Below are 22,416 nucleotides of genomic sequence, written 5' to 3'. Positions count from 1 at the left end.
AAGTTAAAGCAGACATTTTCCATCACATTACAAGGCAATGACGTCTGTCAACCACTCAAGAGGCGTCATTCTCCCATGCACGCACAGATTCTGCTATTGTTACACTACTCACTGTATACATGAGTGCATTCCTGCCGTCTTGACTGCAGTAAAAAGTGTCAGATCCTGCCTGCTGCACACATACTGTACACCTGAAAACAGTAAGAGGCTGTACACATATGGAATGCTGCCTGTGACAGACACGCATGTGCACACAAGCGCGCCCAAACACCTCATCATGACAGATGGTGCACCCTGGGGGTGATGCCAGGGGGGGTCACCACCCATCCCATCGGGTGCAGCACCCAAACCTGCAAGGCAAAAGCTGCAAATAAAAACACCAAGACAGTATTAATAGGAGTAAAGGAATGTATTTTGTAAGGCTCACAATTGATGCAGTGAATAACACTAAAGAGGTTTTTGAAACTGCCAGCCTTAGTTAAATTTTGTCACAAATTGACCAATGAAAAAAAAAAAAGATTGTCACATCCAGTTTTGCTGATTCATATCTTTTAAAACATGCTTTCATTTTTATAGCATATTACAAGTATAGGCTGTCATATAGTAACTACACTTAGACCTATACCCACAAGAGGCTGCTTGGTGACCTTGTTAAATAAAACGTAACAACAGAAATTGTATTAAGATTAGCTGCTGTAGCTGTTAAACATAATGATTACTTGTGCGTTTATCAGCTAGTTAGCTGTGCCCAAGCTTGCAACATGTACAAACGCAGAACGACTTAAAAATACCTGAGTAATTGCTTACACAAATATTAAAAGAAAACATTAAAAAAGGTTTGCAAAGGAGAGGTCAAAGATGACCTATATGCAACATGGTTCAAGGTTATCTTTGGCAGGTTACACTTATATGTGCAAATACAGCAAAATGTGAATGTGAGCTGCTGGGAACCATTAATAAGAGAGCAGTTCCCATCAGTGATGCAGTGATGAGTCTTCACAGTGGAGCATCCTGAGAACGCCGGCTGGGGAACAGAAGCAGAATGACGCATTTAAAAACAAGCGTGTGTCATTTTTGTATCCCATTGTGTGTGATTAAAGTAATAGGAAGTGGTGTACTATAGAGCCAAGAAGGATGGAAGTGGAAAGGATCAATAATGTTGGCCAGGAGGCAACAACATTGAGCTGATGGGCATTGACAAGGACAACAGTTGTCACTCACAGCATTCCTGCTCATTATTGGGACTCATTCCAATAAGTCAAATCAATATATGTAATCACCGTTTCCACCAGAATTTTGCAGCCTTTAAAAGGGTCCCTAAATATAAAGACTAATCTTGATATATCAAGATTAAAATGAATGTTTTTGTGCTGGTGGTGGTGGTGGTGGCGGGGGGCTGCGAAAGCCAAACACATCACTTGAAACTAGCAAACAAGTAAGGAAAATGCGGATCAGTAAATATTATCCAGGAGACTGGGGGCAGCAAGAAACCAGAGTGCTGCAGCAAAGCTGAGACTGTGGCATATTTAAGAACCTCCCCCGCCGCCCCATCCGTGCTGTGGGGCTAGAAAAAGTACCACTGGTTTGGCCAATGGGAAAGCGGCAACAGCGAGTAAAGCCATACAAAGCATACTACTTAGTGGAAAAGGTAACCATGTTGTGTTTGTGTTGTGTGGGAATTGCACTGTAAACTCTTGGTGGAATCGTATCTTTAGAACCATAAAAAGGGAATAAAGGGACCTGTAAACATCTCTTTATGCTTAAAAGAGGCCTGTGATCTCCTCCGTGACCGGGTCGAGGTCAATGTCGTAGAAACAGGGTCGAGTCGGCAGCCCGGGCATGGTGCTCATCTGAATGAAACAAAGCCACAAACAATGCATGTATGGATCAAACTGAGAAGTACAGTATATCTGTGTAACGAAAGAGACGCTTCTGTACAAGTGTAATGAAAATTCAGGCTCCAATAAGAAGTGCAATTTAGATAATAGCAGTAGCTTTATATTAACACTGACCCCACAACACAGCCGTCAGCGTCTAAGATGCTCTATCAAAACAAGATTGCAGGTTCCAAATGACTATAATTTAGGTCATTTAACTCCAAACAGATTGAAGAAGAGCGGCAGTGTGGTGACAACCTTCACTTTAGCCGTGATGAAAGGATAGGACTGGTGCTTCGGATGGAAAATGGTATGAAATAAACGCTGAAAAGATATGGTCACTAATGCAAAAAGAAAATGTAGTCAGAAGAGGATGGCTGATTTTAACAGAACATGCTCAGTGCAATAATTGAATAACTTCTCAAGTTAGAACGTGAACTAAAAATCTAAATCATCTAAATCAAGACTTGGCATGCTAGTTGGCATCTGATGATAAAACCGAATATATTCTATTAGATGAGTAATCTTTTAATTCGAAATCTACTGTTAGAAATCTTGGTGTTATCTTTGATAGCAGCTTCAAATTCGACAAGCAAATTGACAGCGTGTTCAGGGCCAGTTTTTATCAGTTACGGGTTAAACCATTCTTAAATTGTGGAGACTTGGAAAAAAACATTCATGCTTTTAATAGTTCAAGAATTGACTGCTGATTTTTGACTCATGATTTTAGACACAGTTTTGCCATTTTTATTGTATTGTATTGTTATTATATTGGATTTAAATTGTTTTAATGTTGATTTAAATGGAAAGCACTTTGGTCACCTTGTGTGTTGTAAAGGGCTCTACAAATAAAAGTTGATTGATTGATCGAGTTGATCTGTAATGCTATTTTAGTGTAACACGAGCATAATCCTTCTCATCTACATGAAATGGGAGGCAACCAAAACGAGTCGATTTGACCCCGAGAGTTTGTCCTTTTTCAGTTTGACACGACTCTGCAGATGAGACGCAAAGGTCTGTCTCGTAACCCCCCCCATCATCCATCTGTCTGAGAGAAAATGATCTAGCTCTCGCCCACCACATTCTTTGCGTGCCTGACCCAGGGCCAGCTTTATGAGCCCATTAGTGGAGATGAGGCAGAAGGAAGTGACCAGCCAATTTCCTGCGTGAAGAAAAGGCGGCCTTGCAAGTAAACAAAAACAGGGAGGATGTACTTGCAGCTCGATGCCAACAAATTGCTGATGACTGGTCCTGAGGTCATCGTGACTCCTCCACCAAACATGACTCAACGTGTGAGTAGGCTTGCAGGAATTCAATACTGCTGAATTATGTCAGTGCCTAATGAACTGCGGGGGGTGGGAGCAATAGTGCTGAAAAACACTTTAATCCCTCTGGCCTCCTTTGACATCATAACGTTAGATAAAGTGACGATGATATCTGCAGAAAGTTCTTTCTCGCAAAATGAGTCACAGCCTTTCTTGTTATTTATTTCAAACTTAAAGGGTTTCAAAAGGAGTGGGGTAGACAAATAATTTACCACTTCCGCACGGAATGGGAGAACCTTTATCACTTTTTCCCTTGACTTGTCTTGGAATATTTTTTGACTAATAGTAGGCCAGAGACAACCATGAAACAGTGATCATTTATTAATTATTATTATTTGTTTAGAAAAAAAACTCAGAGAGTGAGCGAGTGATGTTGGAATTGCAAAGTAGCTTCTGTACCGCGGACAACTAAAACATGTGAAGTAATGTAGGAAATTAATCTCGATAGAATCATTACATACTAATTTTTTATACTGAGACGCAACAAGATGGTCACTGTAGACCAAACTTGAGAAGTTAGGCAGTCCACTTGACCAAATAAGTCCCAGCATTATGCTCAAACACAGCGTGTCTTTGTCTGGGAATACCCCCGGGGATTTCTGACTGCCGTTAATTGTGGAGAAGGGTCTCGGCCAACAAATAGCAGTAGCTTACTGCAGGAATGGGGGACTACAGGACTTAATGTTAAAACAGACCATTTATAAAAATGATGGATTTAGACAAAGTGTGACACCACACAGGTTTTCATCTAGAAGTTGCATTTCAGCTTTAAAGAGTTCCACTGTGATTGATAGGATAAGGGGAAAGCAAGGGAGCACTGGGAACTTGATAAACTTTGAACTGTTTTAAACAACACAGACCACAGACATGAGGCGGTCTAGACAGATGCAGATGTAGATGTCGTCTACATAGGTCATAGATGGGTTTTTGTTTGAACTAAAAGACAGGATAACTTGTACTTGCTCGACTTTCTGCCATGAAAATGATATAAAAGTTGGACCTAATACACTGGATACTTTACGGGTTCGGTAAATCTGTTTGGGTTGATGGTGCAGTGGAGGCAACTCCAACGGGATATGAACTCTTCAGAGTCCTATTGTTCTGCTTTTGACCCCTCCCTCACATTTCAGACAAATGACATCAGTCCCTTTCCTGATTCTCAACCCTGCAAAGACCCTTTACCCCCTTTTCCCAGCACCAAGTCTCCCCCTTGGTGGACTGAATGGTTGGGTTCCCACCACGCCAAAACTCAAAACAGCCTGCGGCCATGTTGGAGGTAGCACGGGTATCCAAGCAGCTGGGATTCATTACTTACTTATTTTCCAGCAAATTGTTTAGTGAAAAACATCTTTGGGATTTGCGTTTTTTCATTCATTCACTGATGACAAGTGTAGTATATAAAAAAAAACATCAATCTACTGTATGGACCAACACATTAACTTAATTAAAAAGAACAACTAATAGACGCTGTTTATGTTCTGGAGTCACACTTCAAGGGTCATCAATGTACTGGTGGCTCCATGGGCCACAGCAGATCAAAGGCAGAGTTTGGAGACCGAGCAGACGCCACATTGCGACACTCCCACAACTTTCCCAGCATGCCCTGTGTTTGACACCTCTTTCTCGGGCCAATCAAAGCTAAGACCCTCGGGGGAATCGTGGTGAAACAGCGGGAGGTGAAATGTTTTGGGAACCTGCGCCCTTCCTGCATAGCTCATCACCAGCTGAGAGGCTCCAGGTCTAAGGAGCTTAATAATATGCCTGGCCACTGACAATTTTGAAAGAAAAGGAAACTTGGGAGCTTATCCTGCAAAAACCAGGAACAGAGTTGTTAAGGCCAAAAGTCATGTTAATTAAGTTTGTGTAATGTCATGCACCACAAAGCTTGTTCAATTGAGGTAGCCATTGTGGTTCAAGTGACGGAAATGATAGATTTTTCTCACAACGGGGCAAATATTACTGGTATATCATTAAAAAGTGTGTAGGAGAATACTATTAAGTATTAGTATTTTGTTATTACAGGTTGTTCACTAAGATAACAGGAAAAAGAAGAGTATAATTCACTTCTGTTAAAAAAAGTTTTCAAATACTTAGTCCGATTTATTTTTTATTAACTGAAAACATTTGTGGTCCTACCACCTTACCTTACTTGTATGTGAAGTACATGCACCCTATCTTTTATCATTATACGTTTTTGATTAGCAAGAATAATGATTCCAAAATTACATTTTAGACATTTTACACAGACCGCAGTAAGTAATGGTGTATTTCAGCACCATTACACACAGACGGTAGGCTTTAGCTTGTGTACTAAGCCACGAGGAGATGCTCCTGGAAGCCTCATCTTAGGTCTTTGCCCTGAATCTGACCAGAAAATGTGCAAATTCATCAATTTTTGTCTAAGAACATGTTTAAACCACTTTTTAACAAAGTTTATGTTATGATTATTTGTCTTTCATCGTGACAAGGCACATCTCTGATACAAGGCCATATTTAGCGATCACTTACCGTTCCCACGAGTGGATAAATGAAGCCAGCGCCGATGCTGGCACGAACATCTCTGATTGGCAAAATGAATCCGGTGGGTGCGCCCTTCTTTTCTGGCATGTGGGACAAGGACAGGTGAGTCTTGGCCATGCAGATCGGTAAGGAAGCAAAGCCCTTTTGAAGAGACAGGACAACAGTCAAGGTGAGTCAAACATACTGATATCATTAGCTTCTGCAGACATAGCAACTTCACCTGTTGATTGTAGTAATTGATTTTGACCATGGCCTCAGGGGACAGCTCAATGTCCTTGGCGCCATACACCTTTTGGGCTATAGTTCTAATCTTCTCCACTATTGGCATCTATGGGAGACACAAGAAAACAATTGAAGACATTAAATCAATATAATAATGTATTGACTGTCGCAAGAAGGTTGCAATATAAAATACAACCTACTTTGTGATCTGAGAACCTTAGATAATTGGGCTTTATTGGATTAGTTTTATATGAATATTGTCCTCCTGTTATTGGCGCTTTGGTGAGCACAATGCATACTGTAAATGGGTATAAACAGCATCAAAACGGGATAAGTTAATTGAAGTCACAACTTCCCAGCCTTGCTAACTCAATCCAGCTGATGTTGTCTGACATCTACATTCTCCAACTTAGCCAACTCCTTCAGAAAAAAATGAAAAAAATCTCAAACTCATCCTAACCAAACATATCCGCAAATGCCAGGAGTTATTTTTTAGAAACACCAAACAAAATCTCACCTCGATGTTGTAGAGGAACTGGAAGTCACTTGGTCTGCTGGCGGCAGCTTTCACTGCCTGAGCCAGTTCCAGAGAACCTCGCCCGCCTTGAGCCCAGTGGTGGCACGGCACAGCATCTGACGCCCCACACTCTTTGGCGAGCTGACAGACAAGGTCGATCTCTGGCTGGGTGTCTGTCCTAAAAAGGTCATGTTAGCAGTGCTGTGTGGTAATGAGAACAACCTATACTCTATCTACCGAAGCAGTGAAGTACTACTTCCAAAATAGATCTTACTTGAAGACATTGAGAGCAACAACAACCGGTACTCCAAAGAGATGCGCTATCTCGATCTGTTTTCGCAGGTTGCTGAGGCAACCACCTTTAACAAGAGAGAGATTCTGCAAAAATACAAAACAAAAGTGTCATAAGTGTGTGTGCGTGTGTGTTATAACACATAACATGTACACTATATATTACAACACAGCTGGCTTCCAGAGCAAGTATTTGGACTCTTACAGAAGCTACTAAAATCAAACATTACATTTGTGATGGGTGTTTATGTTTGTATAAAAGCATATTAAGGCCACACTGAAAACTAAATGATATTTGCATGTTCTCCCCGTGCATGCATGGGTTTTCTCCAGGGACTCCGGTTTCCTCCCACATTCCAAAAACATGCTAGGTTAATTGACAACTCCAAATTGTCCATAGGGATGAATGTGAGTGTGAATGGTTGTTTGTCTATATGTGCCCTGTGATTGGCTGGCGACCAGTCCAGGGTGCACCCCGCCTCTCGCCCAAAGACAGCTGGGATAGGCTCCAGCACCCCCTGCAACCCTTGTGAGGATAAGCGGTAGAAAATGAATGAGTTTTCAGTGTTCTAGTATCCCACCATGAGAGCATTTTTATATTTAATGTAGAATATTTTACAGCAGTGTTTTCATTTCCTTAGTTACGGCAGCCAAGCTCATTAACAACATCACACAGCTACACCCACGTTTGACCATGGTAACCCAATCTGTGTGTGTAGCCCTACAACCTACAACCAGAGCCATGCGGGTCTCATAAATTCATTTCACCAGCTCTGTTTTCCCAACTACTTCTGGTTCTCATTACAAGCTCCACAATTAAGCATCACCGCCTCATTATTTGGTCAGCTGTATCAGCCTCGGAGAATCGGTGATCCCAACCAAATATGCATGTCAGCACATGAACACACACACAAAAAAGTGGGTGTGACTAGGTTGTAGCCACATTACCGGAAAACCAAAGTTGTTTTTGACTGCTATTTACTGTCTATGTATTGCTTACAATTAAATGTCAGAGTAAAAACTGGATTGGGCATAAATTAGACAAATTAAATTGAGTTTTTTAACCATGGGATGCAGTAGCAATGTGTGTACAACTCATGCCACATTTTCCCATCCTAGCTGATGCCATGGGTTCACACAAAAAGTCCAAACGCGCAGGCACTCCATCAAACAATGTGACATTAATGAGCAGAAGAATGTTTCATAATTGAAGTCTTGCCTCAGCTAATGAACTAAAGAGCTTAAACAGGGCTGGAAGCATCCTGCCCTTTATGCCTGGTTGGGATAAACAAGATGAATAAGATACAAACATACCTCATCAATGTATTCTTTTGGAAGAGGTGCGCCTGCTGATACCTGTAAGCAGAAATAAGATACAAATCACACACACGGGTAATAATGCAATATCCTGGCCTTGCTCCAGTCAATCCGTTTATGTGAAGGGTAAATTTAGGATACATTCCAAGAAGCATTGTTTGACATTCTAAGGGTTATTCTCGTTCAAATTTCCCTTTGAGGAAATGCAGAAAAAACTGTGTCCAAGAAAAACACTGGCCTTATCAGAGTTCTCTGAAATGCATCATTGAATGTACGCAACCTATACTTCATATTATGGCAATGTATGTATGAGGTATGTGGTATGTTTGTATCTACACAGGGGATGACAGCTTGGCTGATGGTGAGAAAACCAGTCATAATGTACCAGAGGAGTGAACAAGTGAAAATTTCATGACCGAATTAACCGCCAAAAATATTTTAAATGCCGTTCCAGTCAATTTATCCTTTTAGTTCAGTAGGACATCTGTTGCAAATTCAAATAAGATTGCCTGTAGGACTTCCTTATGAATCACAATCACATGACAGGAGTTGACATGTGGATGGACGGCAAACACCCAGAAACAATAATGCCTCCGGCTGCTGCCAGCACAGAGCTTCCTTAACTCAATTTTGCCATGCGTGTGTTTGTTGAATCTGTTATCACAGCTGGATCTACAGAAATGAAATCTCAGTGAGCACATCACGTAATTAATTACTCAACTTCTGTAGTCTTCTTCTTTAGGGCATCCCTTTCAAATATAAACAAAACTACTATAAATGCTAAAGAAAACACACCATATCCTAACACATAGCACACAGAAAGCAATTTGGACATAGTTTAGAGTAGTCCGTGTATAGCTTTACTAACCACTGAAAATGACCCAACACACAGCCATTATTGTCAGAGTGAGTACTTTAGGTATGGAGGTCTTAGTGTCATGGTCTGGGGCTACATGAGTGCTGCTGGCACTGGGGAGCTACGGTTCACTGAGGTAAACTGGGGCTGCATGGCAGTTTTCCAACATAAGGAGCCCAAACACCTCCAAGATGACAAGTGAAGGTGAAAGTGATAACTGAAGTTAGACAATAATGGCTGTGAATGAACTTATTTTCAGACCACATTAACTTTCCTTTCATAATAATGTTATGATAAGGTTATGTTTCACGTCATAAATCTATATTTATTTACACTGGCCCACTTTTACTACTTACATTAGGGCCTCCGCCGTGCATCTTGAGAGCTCGCACAGTAGCAACAAGCACCACCACACTGGGCCTAAGTCCTGAGGCCCGACATTTGATGTTGAAAAACTTCTCCATCCCGATGTCTGCTCCAAATCCGGCTTCAGTCACTGTAAGGCAACAAAATATTAGATTCATGTTGCTCACCCTCCCTAAAAGTCTTATTAGCAGCACAGGTCAGCTAGTATCAGCATTTTGATAAAAACGTTGAGCCTGAACATGGCTTTATATACACAAGTGCATGAGGACAGATACTGTCTGTAAGGAGGGTGTTTCACTGTGGCCTCAGAGTCAGAGGGCCTCTGATACGGATGGCCTAACAAAGCGGCCTCTTGAATGAGGGCCAAACAAAGCAAATAGTTCACCTGGCACGCTGACCCTGCTAAGATAAGGTTTACTGTTGTGTGTTGGATGGGTCTACGTGCGCGATAGTGCTGTAACAACACTTGCTTGTTTGACCTGATCTTGAACTTGCATAGACGTATGTAAACCTAAAGTATGTTTAATGAGCTTTTAACACCCCGTGTGAGTTTGGAGCAATCTGGTATCCACAATAACACATAGAAACACATTAAACATTTTAAGTTGGACTGACCTGGAATTTCTTTCGCATAACACGCCAGAGAAAACACTTACTGTAACTTTAAATCGCCACCAAATGACATTGTTCACCTCTCATTCAGTGTGGAAGTGGTTTTTGAAACACTTTCTCAACTGTACAATAAATACATTGGAGAGGCTAATGAGTTATCTCGGTAGCTTGCGATGCTAGCGGAGACCGCCTGCTATGTCCTAGCAGTGATTCCGTAGCCTGCCCGATGTATGTATGAATGTAAACAAATAACAAGGGTAAAAGTGACTCATTAAAAAGGGTCTCATTTTATGTCTACAGGTTTCTAATAATGTTAAAACCCATATTTAGCAAGTCATCCAGGTCTCCTATGCTCTAACTCTGAAAATATTCTGTTGAATCCTGCTTTGTGGAAATTCACTTATTGTGGCTGGGTAGAGAAACAATTAACTATGATAAACGAGGGATTACTGTATTCCATAACAGCTTTCATTTGACTGTTACAGCACTAGCTCAAACCTGAATTTATTGTTTGTAATTTGACAAATCGATTTCAACACATGGCCAAATTTGCCTCTCTTTAGGAAACAGGGGGTCCTATTTAATCTGTTATCACCCAAACAGCTGGAATGTGGATGTCAATCTACAGAGCAACTCCATTTTAGGTCAAGATGACTTGAAAACAATAATACAGAGCACGGTGATGAAGCAGGGCCATGAATTTGAGCACACAAACCCCCGGCCCCCTCCGCAGACATCCCTCAGTGGGTTCATAAGGAGTTCATTTGTGAATGAGGAGCAATATGTTACAATAAAATGATAAACGTAGAGTAGTTATGTTGTCAATTTGTCCATACCTGTCCACTAAAAATGTGGTACACATCGGTCAAACTGGTTTTCTCAAAAGTAGCAAATAAATGTCAAGTACAAAGCATGATTACCTACGATAATATATTTACAATCCCCACATCTTCTCGATTCAGCATTTGCAAGCCCACACATTCACAGAGTTTTTATTGGTGGAAAATCTGCCCCTCTGTGCTTTTTTTCATCTCCATATTTCGGACGTTATTTGGGGGTCAACAGGCATCACAGCTGCCACATATGGGCTTGGAGGTTGAGTTCCTGGCATACTTGAGGCTTGTGTAACAATCACACAGATAGGTAGGGATCTATACGGTGTGACAGGTCATAGAGCTTTAAATTTGTATTTTTTCCCCAAAATGAAACTTCATTCTTTAGCATTTGTCTGTTTATCATTACATTGTAGAAAATAAATTTAATTAAATATATTAATGACAATTTCAACAAAAAATATATTCATTTTTATCACAATTTTCTACATTTTATCATTAACAGTTGATAATTACATTCATTATTCTCTTGAGCGTATTATGTCAGTCTGGCTATGTTTTTAATCAAAGGGCCTCCTCAGACAGGGAAGGGTGGGAATCAGATGGACAAACAAGATGGAAAACAAGTGTGGAAAGTGAAAAAAAAAAAATCATCTGTGTGACTGAGAATATTGTGAAACTCAACTCTCCACCCACACCGTCGACACACACCTGCCAACTTCACAACAGCTGACAGCGACTGCTCATGCTAAACATGCCAAGTGTTGTTTACCTGTTACTCTCAAGGAAACTTGTCCTTGGACGCAAAAACAGAAGGTATCCATTAAAAAAAGGCTACATATCGGTGGTGTCGGCCTGCCAACACACACAAACATTCCAAACATGTTTCTGCAGCCAAAGAAAATGTAGACAAAGAGGGACGAGGGCGAGATGGACAGATAAAAATGGAAATACTCATGTATGTCTTGACGTTGAAGGGATTAGTGTGGCTTACTCTAGAATTCCACAGGCTCTTAAGATTATCATTTGACTTCCTTCCTCTCTCCTGTCTGATTTTTACGCAATCTTTCCACTGGTTTCCTAGAAAGCCGCACTGGAGAAGGATGCCAGAGAGCAAATGGGAGCCAGTGCAGCCAAAATGAATCTGGGCCAAAGGTTGCAATTGTAAAAAGGAAGCAAGACCACAGCTGGAGTCTATTTCAAAAGGTCCTCTATTATGCAAAGTTGACATGAGAAAAATTGATGAGCTCCACTTATTTGTTCCACTTTTGAGAAAAGAAATGTGCAAAGGCTTCGCTACACTTCATTAAAAAAATAATAAAAAGGCTTGGAACCCTGCCAACTACATTGTTGTACTGCAGTACATCTATTGGACAAGTGCAGAGTTACAGTGTTTATTCTTGGACACACACACACACACACACACGCTGACTAAAAGTACTTTTATACTGTTTAAACATAGTATAAGACGGGACCTGGTATCATTATTCAGTGTGATGTGCATGCAAAGGCCGTAGGCTCGCTTACCCACAAAGCCATCCCGTCCAACCAACTTCAAAGCCAGCTTGTCTGCAAGGACCGAGGAGTTGCCATGGGCGATGTTGGCGAAGGGCCCGGCGTGGACAAACACTGGCGAACCCTGCAACAGTGGAGAGTGGCACACAAGACACACAGACGTTTAAGGGAGATCGTAACCCGCGGCAACTCACCCTGCTGGGTTTAAATTGGAAAGGACTTTTCTTTCATTAAGTTCAACAATCAGGATAAATGTTTATGTTTCGGCTGGCAGCGGGTTTGCCTGACTAGCTAGCCCGTTTGTCCCGACCATTAGCAGAACTCCCTAAAATGCACGTGGATGTGCTTTGCAACATGTGACAATGGGTGGGAAAACATTGTGAGGTCAAAATAGGCTTAAAAGACGGCTCTTTGTAGGGTAAGGAACCATATTTGGTTACTTAAACTTGAGCAAACATGAACGACAGATGCCTCAACAATAATCAGTTTACTGCACACGAGGGACTTGAAAACAGCAAGAAACTCTTGTCATTGTTGTACTGCGTGTGATGAGGAAAAAGGAAGGATGGGAAGGCAACACCATTTTCAAAGCTTTTGTTTGAATCCCGGACTCCCCTCACCAGTGTTTACATAACACTCTCGCGTCACTGCTTCTTAACAAGCAGCTGACAAATGCTAACACTTTTCCTGATTGTTTCGACATGTGATGTGCCACTTTATTACCATCCCTATCCTCCCAATAAGGCGAATGGAAATGCACAACATCACGCAGGTCATTGAAGAATTCCACTTCACTCTTTCCACATCCGCATGTAAATGACAAGTGATGAAAGTGGCCGTGAAAGATAAGTACATATGTGTCATCTATTCAACAGATGGACATGAGGATTTCATACAAAACAGGAAGTTGGAGGTCATGTCACCGTTTCCTCTTCCTGTGCACCTCCAGTCTATCTCCACAACAGCGCTAACACGAGTAGAAGATCTGGAGGCCAACACAGGGTGGGGTCTGCTGAGAACAACACAAGTTCGCTGAAATGGCACGTGGGCAGGATGTTTGCATCCGGCCCCATCTCACAGATGCATAAATACACACGCAATGTGTATGGCAAGTGGACACGCCCTTGGTAACAGTTTTAGTTGAAGCACTTATAGTTCTAATGATTTTTCAGCACCCAAACTTCCGTTCCGACACCGTCTGATTGTGAGGGCGATTCTTACACACAGGTTCCTTTAAGGTCAGCGCACATGAACACATGAAGCAGCTCCTTTGTTGATGTTGATGTGTGCTTAAACGGGGAGGGACATGCTGAAAGTTCCTCCCTCAACTTTCCAGCAGAAAGTCAAAGGCAAAATTGGCTGCCGTTTTCATACCAGTTTTAGCATTATGGAGAAAACAAACCACTTTCAGTGCTTCACTATGAAGCTAAAATACACAATAACATTTACAGGTGAACTTAATTTCACCGTCTATAAACTTTTCAATGCACGTGTCAAACTGTTAAATGTTTCAGTACTTTTTATACAATTTGCTGTTGTGTAATAACAAGCTAAAGAGCAATTTCACCCAAAAGCTGAACATCCCTAAGTTTCTGTGTGTAGTTAATAGGGATATAAAAGGAAATATTGATATCGGGCCAATATCAGCTAAATATGAAATGTCTGATATTGGCACTCTGATACAATGGAATCGGTGGAAATCCATCCCAACATCCGCAACTGGAAAGGTACTACAGTGCCTTTTCTGTGGGGTGTCCTATCTGAAAAAACATGAAAATACTCTGAATATACACGTAAACTTCCACTAATGTGTGTATGTATTCAAAGAAATCACAAGCACACACACACAAAAGGACCCAGGCGGTCTGGGCTGGATGGAAAATTCACACGGAGCATGGAGCCCCACTGGTCACGATACCGGCTCCCTGACCAGAATCGCAGGAAAACCACACAGGAAACCGCTCGCACAACAGGACCGCAATGCTTCCTCCGAGAAAACAAGAAAAAGTTATCACATCCCTGCTATCTGCACGCTCTGCTCAGTCTGTACTGGCGAAGAGGAGTCTGGGACATTCCATGTTTATTTTCAGAGGGTCCACTGCAAACACTGTGTACACTTACAGTGTAATTGAACAAAGTTGTTTCTTTAGGATGTCTGTTACAGTCTCAACAGGGTGACCCAAGTTGTAACCGTGTCCACCACACTGCTTAAACAGCTCTTCAAATTGAGAGCCGGGGGAGGAAAAGGTCAATATATCATCTTTTAAGAGCTCTCTGCGGACCACTCTCTGTCATTTGTCTGACAGGGGAGGCCCGGGGGTGGGGAGGCCTTTAAATTTCCCCGTGGACCGCTGCCCTATTTACTCTACTGAGATATTCATCAGAGTAAGAACTGTTGGTGCGTGGTTTACGTGAACGACTCACCTCAAGGGTTTGCATCAGCGTGGGCTTGATGGCATCCTTCATTAGCACGGCCAGTGCTCCACTCACGCCCTGAGGAAGAAGGATGAGGGTGGTGCTTAGAAATAAGGATAAGACAATTAAATAGTAACAGCTCACATTAGTGAGTACAAGCCCCTTATTTCAGCTCTCGCTGGAAAAAGTTTGGACACCGCTGCTCTACAGTATACCAAAGTTAATTTCTACAGTAATATCCCTTGTGATGACATACTGTTGTAAAAATGGTTACTGACTCATTCCTCAATATTATATGACCAAATAGTCACGCTCCATATTTCCTCCACAAGTCCTGATGGAGGTTGTGGTATTGTTTGGCTCTTCACCGTCAAGAAAGACTAATGTAACTTTATATGGGAGTCTCGTCCACCCCTGAAACAACACATGCCACAGTCAAGTATGGGAAACCAGAGCCAGTTGACCTCGACGGCTGGACCTGCTGAGAGGTACTTAAATGAGGTGTTTTCTTTCAAAAAAGGAATGCACCAAGTTGTTTGGGCTGGTTCAACTGCAAATCTCCTCACACTGGTTGAAAAATGGCACAGGTTTATCAACCAAAAAGGGGCACTATTCAACATCATAAACACATTGCGATGAAATCTGCATTTTCCTGCAAGGAATGTGGCGACATAGTCATGATAAAGTGACTGGAGGAATGGAGTGGGTCTGCGAGTGCAAATTCTCACACTCCGGGTATGCAAAAGATCAAACACCCACCAGGTCCTCTGCAGTGACGGGCTGTCCGGAGCGGCTGGTCCCCACCACCATGCGCGCCAGTCTTGCTTTCATGTCCTCCAGGCTGTCTGCCAGAGCCAAAATGGCCATGATCTCGCTGGCCACCGCAATGTCGAACCCGGTCTGGAGGGCACGAAAACAAAATGGCTCCATTAAATCAGAAATGACACATTTTAAGTGGCGCTTTTCAGTGTTATTAAATGTTATGTTAATGTTATTAAAAGAACAAACAGTTTGGACAGACACGGGCTTTAGAACAAATGACGTGTATAACCTTAAGCTGACTGTGAAGAATGCATGTGATAACTAAATAACTGTGGGAGTTGGACTAGCAGTGAGCACGAGTGACGACTACCCGCTGGGAAGTGTATAGAAAACCAATGTCCACATTGAATAACCACTTTTAACCACATCAATCCACCAACGGACATAACGTTTCTGTTCCCAGTGCCTGATGGAATACCCTCAGGGGCTATTGTGTATCCAGTGGAGGATGAACCAACTGATGGTGGTAAATGTAAGCATATGCTGAACAAGTTTAGAGGCTACGCTAGGTGAGTGTGTATATCATTTTCCTCCTTTTTAAATATTTGCTTTCTTAGCTTCACTCGCTTGCTTCCTGTTTGAGGTGTAATGTTAAAAGATTGTCGCCAATTCCATTGTATACCTGTTGTGCAATGACAATAAAAGTTGGTATTGTGTTTTGGGTAATGAATGGACATCTGGTTATCATGCAATACAACACACAAACCTCTCTGATTTGTCCTTTTTCAGTGCTGGCCTGTCCTATGGTGATCTTCCTCAAAAAGCGGTCATTTGTATCAACCACTGAAAAAGAGAGACATTCCGATAATGGTTTGGGAATATCACGAAGCATATGGACATTAGTACATACAAGTAAAAACGTAATTAGGAGTTCATACCTCAGGATTCTTTGACATTATTGTACAGCAGAAAATAATGTTTGAGTTCTACTCGTTTCACTTTTGCATTTACTGGTAGGATTACACAACTCATGCACAGTTTGCAGGCCATTAACATGCACCAGATGCAAACACTGACACACCCCAAAAACTGTCAAGGAGGAGTGTGTGTTATCTCTTATTGCGTCAAATGTTTACACACTGAGAGCGGTTAGGCTAAACATGGGGGATGTAGTACTATAGTACTGCATATTTAATAAAATATATATACATAAGGCATGCAATCACAACATCAGGAAGTCTGTTTTGAGTCCCTCGGGTTTTGTTTTATAGAATGCCTTCTGGAACCGCTAGACTAAAGGACATGCATCTCCTACTGTCAACACATGAAGGATGTGCTAATGGTGGACCTGCAGCTTCCAAGCACAACAATATTGAAAATATAACATTAAAGTAACAATTATTACGTATGTCAACAAAAATCTGACTTCAAAGGACCACTGGATATTTTAGGCTGCTAATTGCTATTGTTTTGATTTTATTTTTACCTCTCTGCCAGGTGATCTTGGAGGGATCAAGGTCAAGACGGACAAAAGAGCTGACTTCCTGTGGCGTGATGGAGGCGGGGTCGGCTTTATTGATGCCAAGACGCTGTAAACAGTAGGTAGAAGGTATAAAAAAATAAAATTGTTGTAGAATATGTATTTTTTGTGAATATACAATTACTACAGCTATACATAGGATGCATACATAAAATTGTCAATACACTGTGGTCGTTTACTGTATTAGAAGCCTCACTATGCATTAAGTACTGTTTAGATTATTTTAGTGAAGCTAAATGAGGCCCTCTAGTGGAAAGGTGGGTGTTGTAACTTACACGCAGCCTGGCAATCTGGATGGGTGAAAATCTTCTGACTCCATTGATGGAAGGGACCAGTCTGCTGAACAGAGCCTTGGATGGGACAGGCAGCATGAAGCAGTTAAATAATTTGACTCATTTTAACACTCAAAGTGAAAGCATCTACCTTGTCTGATTGGGTGGCCTCGTGGAGCATTCTGGCATCAATGGCCGCCGCCACCAGGTTGTTGGCAGCGGTGATGGCATGAATGTCACCGGTCAGATGAAGGTTGAACTGAGGGGGTTAAGACACAGAGGAGCTTTCTTTGAAAACGAGCGACAAAAAAAACCCCTAGAAAACCCTAGAAAAAAAAACAGAAAACCCTAACCCTTGTGCTGCACACCCCCTCCCTGTCAAATCTTTTAGGCATTTTGGTTCAAAGCAATGTTTTTTTTTTTGCTCCTTTTTTTGTGTCTTACCTCCTCCATTGGGATGACCTGGGCATATCCCCCTCCTGCAGCTCCCCCTAGACACAACAAAGCGTAGCACAGTCAGAGGCAGACAACGGGACACACACAAAGGAGCGGTGCTGAGCGCTGGACCTTGAATGAACTTCCCCCGCCCCGACGCAAAAAAAAAAGACATTAGGCTTTGAAATGTTAGCTTCACGCTGACAAGAGACACAAAACTTGTGATAACATTCCCAACTGCCAACTGTCTGCTGATGGCTTTGTCCGTGTGTGTGTGTGTGTGTGTGTGTGTGTAGCCATGTGCACTTTTGGAGTCTGCTGCAAAAATGTTCAGACAAGTCATAAACAACTGACCTTTAACCCCAAAGGTAGGTCCCTGAGAGGGCTGTCGGAGACAGGCGAAAGAGTTGAGCTTCAGGTGAGCAGACAGGGCCTGGACTAAGCCGATGGTCACCGTGCTCTTACCTTCGCCAAGTGGGGTGGGCGTTATACTAGAAAAAGAACATATAGTACATTCGACCTTAAGATTCATTATTAGTAGAATAATGAGCTAAACTCACCCAGCCACGAGTACATATTTCCCATCAGGCTGTGCTTGGAGGCGGTCTAAGAGGGAGAGGCGGACTTTTGCTTTGCTCCTTCCATATGCTTCAAGTTCTTCCGGCAGCAAGCCGATCTCTTCTGCAAGCTGCTCCACTGGCTTGGGTGTCTGGGCTCTGGAGATCTCTATGTCACTGGGGAACAAAAGTACACACAAATTAATGCAACAGTTATGGTCCCCATGACTCGGGTTTGAAGTGACTGTTCTTGCCATGTACCTTGGTACCGGCATCAAGGGCTGCAGTTTGAGGCTACGCAGTCGCCATTGTCGGTACTGTTGCTCCTGGAGCCGCCGACTGCTGCTGTGCACCACATTCTTGTAGACAAAGGGCACGTAAATGGTCAAAAAAGGTTCTGATAAATATAACAAAACAAAAAAAAAATCACCCACCTGTATTCTGTATGCTGCGGCGAGATACGCCAGCCCAGACGCATCTAACATTAAAGAAAATGATGAACATTTCAGTTATTGTGGCAATCGGTTCTGTTCAGTTACATTAGAGCTAAAAGAACCTCATCAGCAGTGTATCATTAAGTAACACAAATAAAGTGCAATTGCTACATCATCAAAAGTCAGCAAACTAAACTACTGAGAAGTAGACTGTGTAAAAGAAGCCGAGTGAGTCAATCTGTGCAGTCATGCGACACAGTCATTGACCACAATGTGCGTTTCTACAAGTACCTGTGTCAAGGGTGGGCTCCAATCGGATGACAGAGGTCCCTGGCCTGATCCAAGTGGGTGGCACGTCTATATCTCCTGCCCCTACCAGCACCAGAGCATCAGCTTCCATGACCTAGAAATTCATATAATGGTTAAAAAGGACTGATTACAGTGGATCCCTGTGCGGTGGATGGACAATTACTGACACCTAGTGGTCAATACACAATACTACATTCACACTTCTTAAAGCTTCTTCTGCCTTGTATTTTAGTTCATTAAGTTATTTTTACACTTCAAAATACTGCATTTAGGCCAAAAGAAAGTACAATATGATTAAACATGCATGAAAAAACAATAATCATAGGTAGTCTTCAACCACGAAACAGCCATCATTAATTCATTGACTGTTGAAAACCTGCAACAAAGTGAGGGCGCAATGTTCAAACTGCAATATAGTGAAGGACTGTATTTTTTTTTTCAATATTCAATATATGATCATAAATCGTCGTTGGAATCACAACAGGCAAGCAGTGTTGATTACGTATATGAGACTTGGAGAAACGCCCTGTCCAACAGCGAGCAGCGAGTAAAAAAAAAAATACCAACGGACCTGTCTCTGTAGATTCTTGACATGTGGATGAGTTTTAAAAGCGACTATTCCACTTCTTTCCATCAGGCACTGCAGGGCCACCCCAAGGGGTCCTTCAGCTCCCATCATTAATACCGTTCTTCCCTCTATGGCAGCATCTGTAAGAAAATGTTTGAAACCATCACATTTGAGCACATGACAAGTAAATAAATGACACATGCAGGATGAACTCGCCACGTTTCCGCAACAGATCCACAACAGCCCTGGCTATAGGCAACGTGAAGCCTTTGCTCAGGTCCCCTTGTATCAAACGACCCATATTCAAATATGTTATCCTATCACATGAGAAAGAGACAAGCACAATTGATTGAATTAGTCTTAGAAACGGGAAACGGAATCGGCTAGAAGGACCATCAGATCAGCTTTTTACCCGTCTATGTCCTTCTCCGGCTTGAGAGTGTTGCGTAATCGACTGGTAAGGTTAGCCGGGGGAAGGTGGAGGTAGACTCCGTGCACCCTGGGGTCCTCGTTCAGCTTCAATAACTCCTCCACAATCTGTTTGCAAGGACAGAGTCACAAGTAAACACATGAGACACAACTATTATCAAACATACAGCAACTACTGAGGAAATAACACCACACGCAGGGATAATGATGCAATTCATCATTTATTTGCATTGTTTCCTGGGGAAAAAATAATTCTCTTTAAAAACATTTTCACTGCATGATCATTTTTAATCCTGTTAACATGACATAAGGGCAACAGGAAGTATATATTAGTCTCATGTGAGTGGCTATTGAGTCACAGCAGAGATGCTACTAATTGAATTATGCACTTCAAATGTCAAAGATCACATGGTGCGTACAAACAAAAATAAAATGAGACAGGAGGCGTTTGCTTGGCTTTTTGTACATTTTTACTTACCTCATCTTCACTGCAATCCTTCGCTAGACAAATCTGAGTGACGTTTAAGCCAACCTGTCAGTGATATAGGAAGAGGTTATCAGCTTGACGCTTTGCACAACATCTATTCACACCAAGAGATGGAGTTACCTTTGCTGCTATTTTTTTATTGATCTCCAATAGGCTGTCGTCTTCACCCGCCTTTGAAATAGAATCAGCACAGTGAGCAGTGATAGTGACAAGAATGGGTGAATGGATTATTGAGACATTTGATCTAATCCAGCGTTCTGGTGTATAAAGTACACTGTACACACCATGCTGTACCTGTATAATGGCAAGGAGAGGCTGGACCCCTGGGTTAGTTCTCTGCAGGGCCACTATTGCCTCTTTGGTGCTCTGAATCACATCCCTGTGACAGCAAAACAAGATGTAAATCATGTTATTTCAAATTCCAGCTACAAATGTTGCTTGAATACCCATAAAAGGGCTAGCATGATAGGTACAATTACAAAATCTATGGCATCCTGACCAATATTTTCCATACATCACAGTCAACGCCCAAATACCTCCATATCAGTTGTTCTGAACTGGTTTGGCTGCGGGACCCTCCATCACCCCTCAATGGTAATTGGTGACCCAAATTGCAAAAATACTTGAACTCAAACTGCTCGTATATTTTTTTATTTTAGGGGTCTGTTTTCAACACAAGGTGAGCTGCAAAGCTGAGACACTGTTTCTTAATGGCATGCTCTTCTCCAGCAGATATCTGCAGCTTTGTGTTGCACGGCCACTTGAGAACCACTGACAGGAGTGTGCTGTTTTTAAGGACCTAAATCAAAAACAATACTCAAAGATCCCTGATAGGACAAGTGCAGTCTTGTGTCTGGAGGAATTAATCTACTTCAAAACGTTTGCCGTTCATGTGATTTGAATTGAGGCTTCATTTGGCCCATGGGCCACCAGCTTTGCCCTAGAGACTGTGGGTAAGATAAAGTCGGCCATTTTGTTACAAATGACGTTTGGCACCAATTGTGGCCATTAACCTTACATTTACCATTACACACTTAAATTGTCAGCAACACATTTGGGAATACAGACTGTCGTTATTAAACATGAAAAAGTGCAAAATGCTTTGAAGGTACGCCTGGTTTACAGAAACGATGTAAATAATTTAACATACTTCTATACTAGTAATCTGGAAAGTGATGTTTATGTACCAAGCCATACCTGAACAACTGTTATTTACACGACAAACTAGGAAGTCTAATGAAAGCCTAGTCAGCAACGGCGTCATCTTGGCGATTAAGAGCCACATGGAAGGCAACTAGGAGGTAAAGTTACATCAGCAAACAAGCGAGGGCAAAGCCTCTAATCGGAGCCAGAGAATGTGTGGCCATGCCGCTTAGCCAAGCGGCACATAAACCGGAAGCGTGGTACACAGAGATAATAAAACATGACTATACGTTCATCACATAAAACCTACATGGCTTATCTTCTCCTTACCTCAGAGACTGGTCGAAGTAGGTGGGTTTCTGTGACTGCTTCCCAAAGTTGTCAACCAGTTTCGCGTTGGTGCCGCTGTTAGCCGAAGCGCTCACCGCTCGGACGACAAGCCGGCTATGAGCAGCACCGGTCGGGGTGCATCTTCGCGTTAACCCGCTGACCCTGCTTCCTTGTCGGGCGTGAGGCATCCGAACACTAACGTTAGTACAAGCACTGCGAATGACGGATAACTTCATGTTTGCGGTCTTTCTTTTAAATCTAACGTTTATGACCTGTTGCGTCTGTTGGGTTTGTTGTGTTAGCTAGCGAGGAAGCCAAATTAGCCACTGGAGAAAAACGCTGGGTCCTGATGGAGGCATGGCGCCTTCACGGAGCGTATGAAATCTGGAATGTTTAGTGGTGACGACAAGCAAATTATAGACATAGCACAAATGAATGCTTTCATTTAATTAAAAAAACGATTGTTTTATGTTTTTATTTAAAG

The 22,416-nt window shown here is 42.1% G+C and overlaps 1 protein-coding gene across 3 annotated transcripts; it reads right to left on the bottom strand.

The window, feature by feature from the left end:
* Nucleotides 1-394: 394 nt before the first annotated feature.
* On the bottom strand, nt 395-22,307 carry mthfd1l (methylenetetrahydrofolate dehydrogenase (NADP+ dependent) 1 like). Of its 3 annotated transcripts, none has more exons than XM_058056451.1 (28): nt 21,933-22,307; nt 20,754-20,838; nt 20,580-20,630; nt 20,451-20,504; nt 19,956-20,080; nt 19,760-19,860; nt 19,547-19,683; nt 18,958-19,069; nt 18,667-18,710; nt 18,494-18,591; nt 18,236-18,409; nt 18,030-18,166; nt 17,685-17,731; nt 17,392-17,499; nt 17,244-17,318; nt 16,915-17,017; nt 16,195-16,271; nt 15,426-15,566; nt 14,676-14,744; nt 12,264-12,375; nt 9,282-9,421; nt 8,067-8,108; nt 6,736-6,839; nt 6,462-6,639; nt 5,943-6,050; nt 5,711-5,863; nt 1,741-1,850; nt 395-1,024 (listed from the first exon to the last, which is right to left on the bottom strand). In XM_058056451.1, the coding sequence occupies exons 1-27, from the start codon at nt 22,166-22,168 to the stop codon at nt 1,761-1,763; spliced, it is 2,901 nt and encodes a 966-aa protein (XP_057912434.1). In that variant the 5' UTR covers nt 22,169-22,307; the 3' UTR covers nt 395-1,024; nt 1,741-1,760. The 3 variants fall into 3 exon arrangements, with proteins under 3 accessions (XP_057912434.1, XP_057912435.1, XP_057912436.1); XM_058056452.1 differs by having other exon boundaries at nt 19,763-19,860; nt 21,933-22,306; XM_058056453.1 differs by lacking the exons at nt 12,264-12,375; nt 14,676-14,744; nt 15,426-15,566; ... (15 more) ...; nt 20,754-20,838; nt 21,933-22,307 and adding an exon at nt 11,509-11,693.
* Nucleotides 22,308-22,416: the final 109 nt, after the last annotated feature.

The sequence above is a fragment of the Doryrhamphus excisus genome, chromosome 19, assembly GCF_030265055.1.
Source record: "Doryrhamphus excisus isolate RoL2022-K1 chromosome 19, RoL_Dexc_1.0, whole genome shotgun sequence".
NCBI lineage: Eukaryota > Metazoa > Chordata > Actinopteri > Syngnathiformes > Syngnathidae > Doryrhamphus > Doryrhamphus excisus.
The sequence above is the reverse complement of the archived record's forward strand: the minus strand, read 5'-3'. Positions and strand labels throughout refer to the sequence as shown.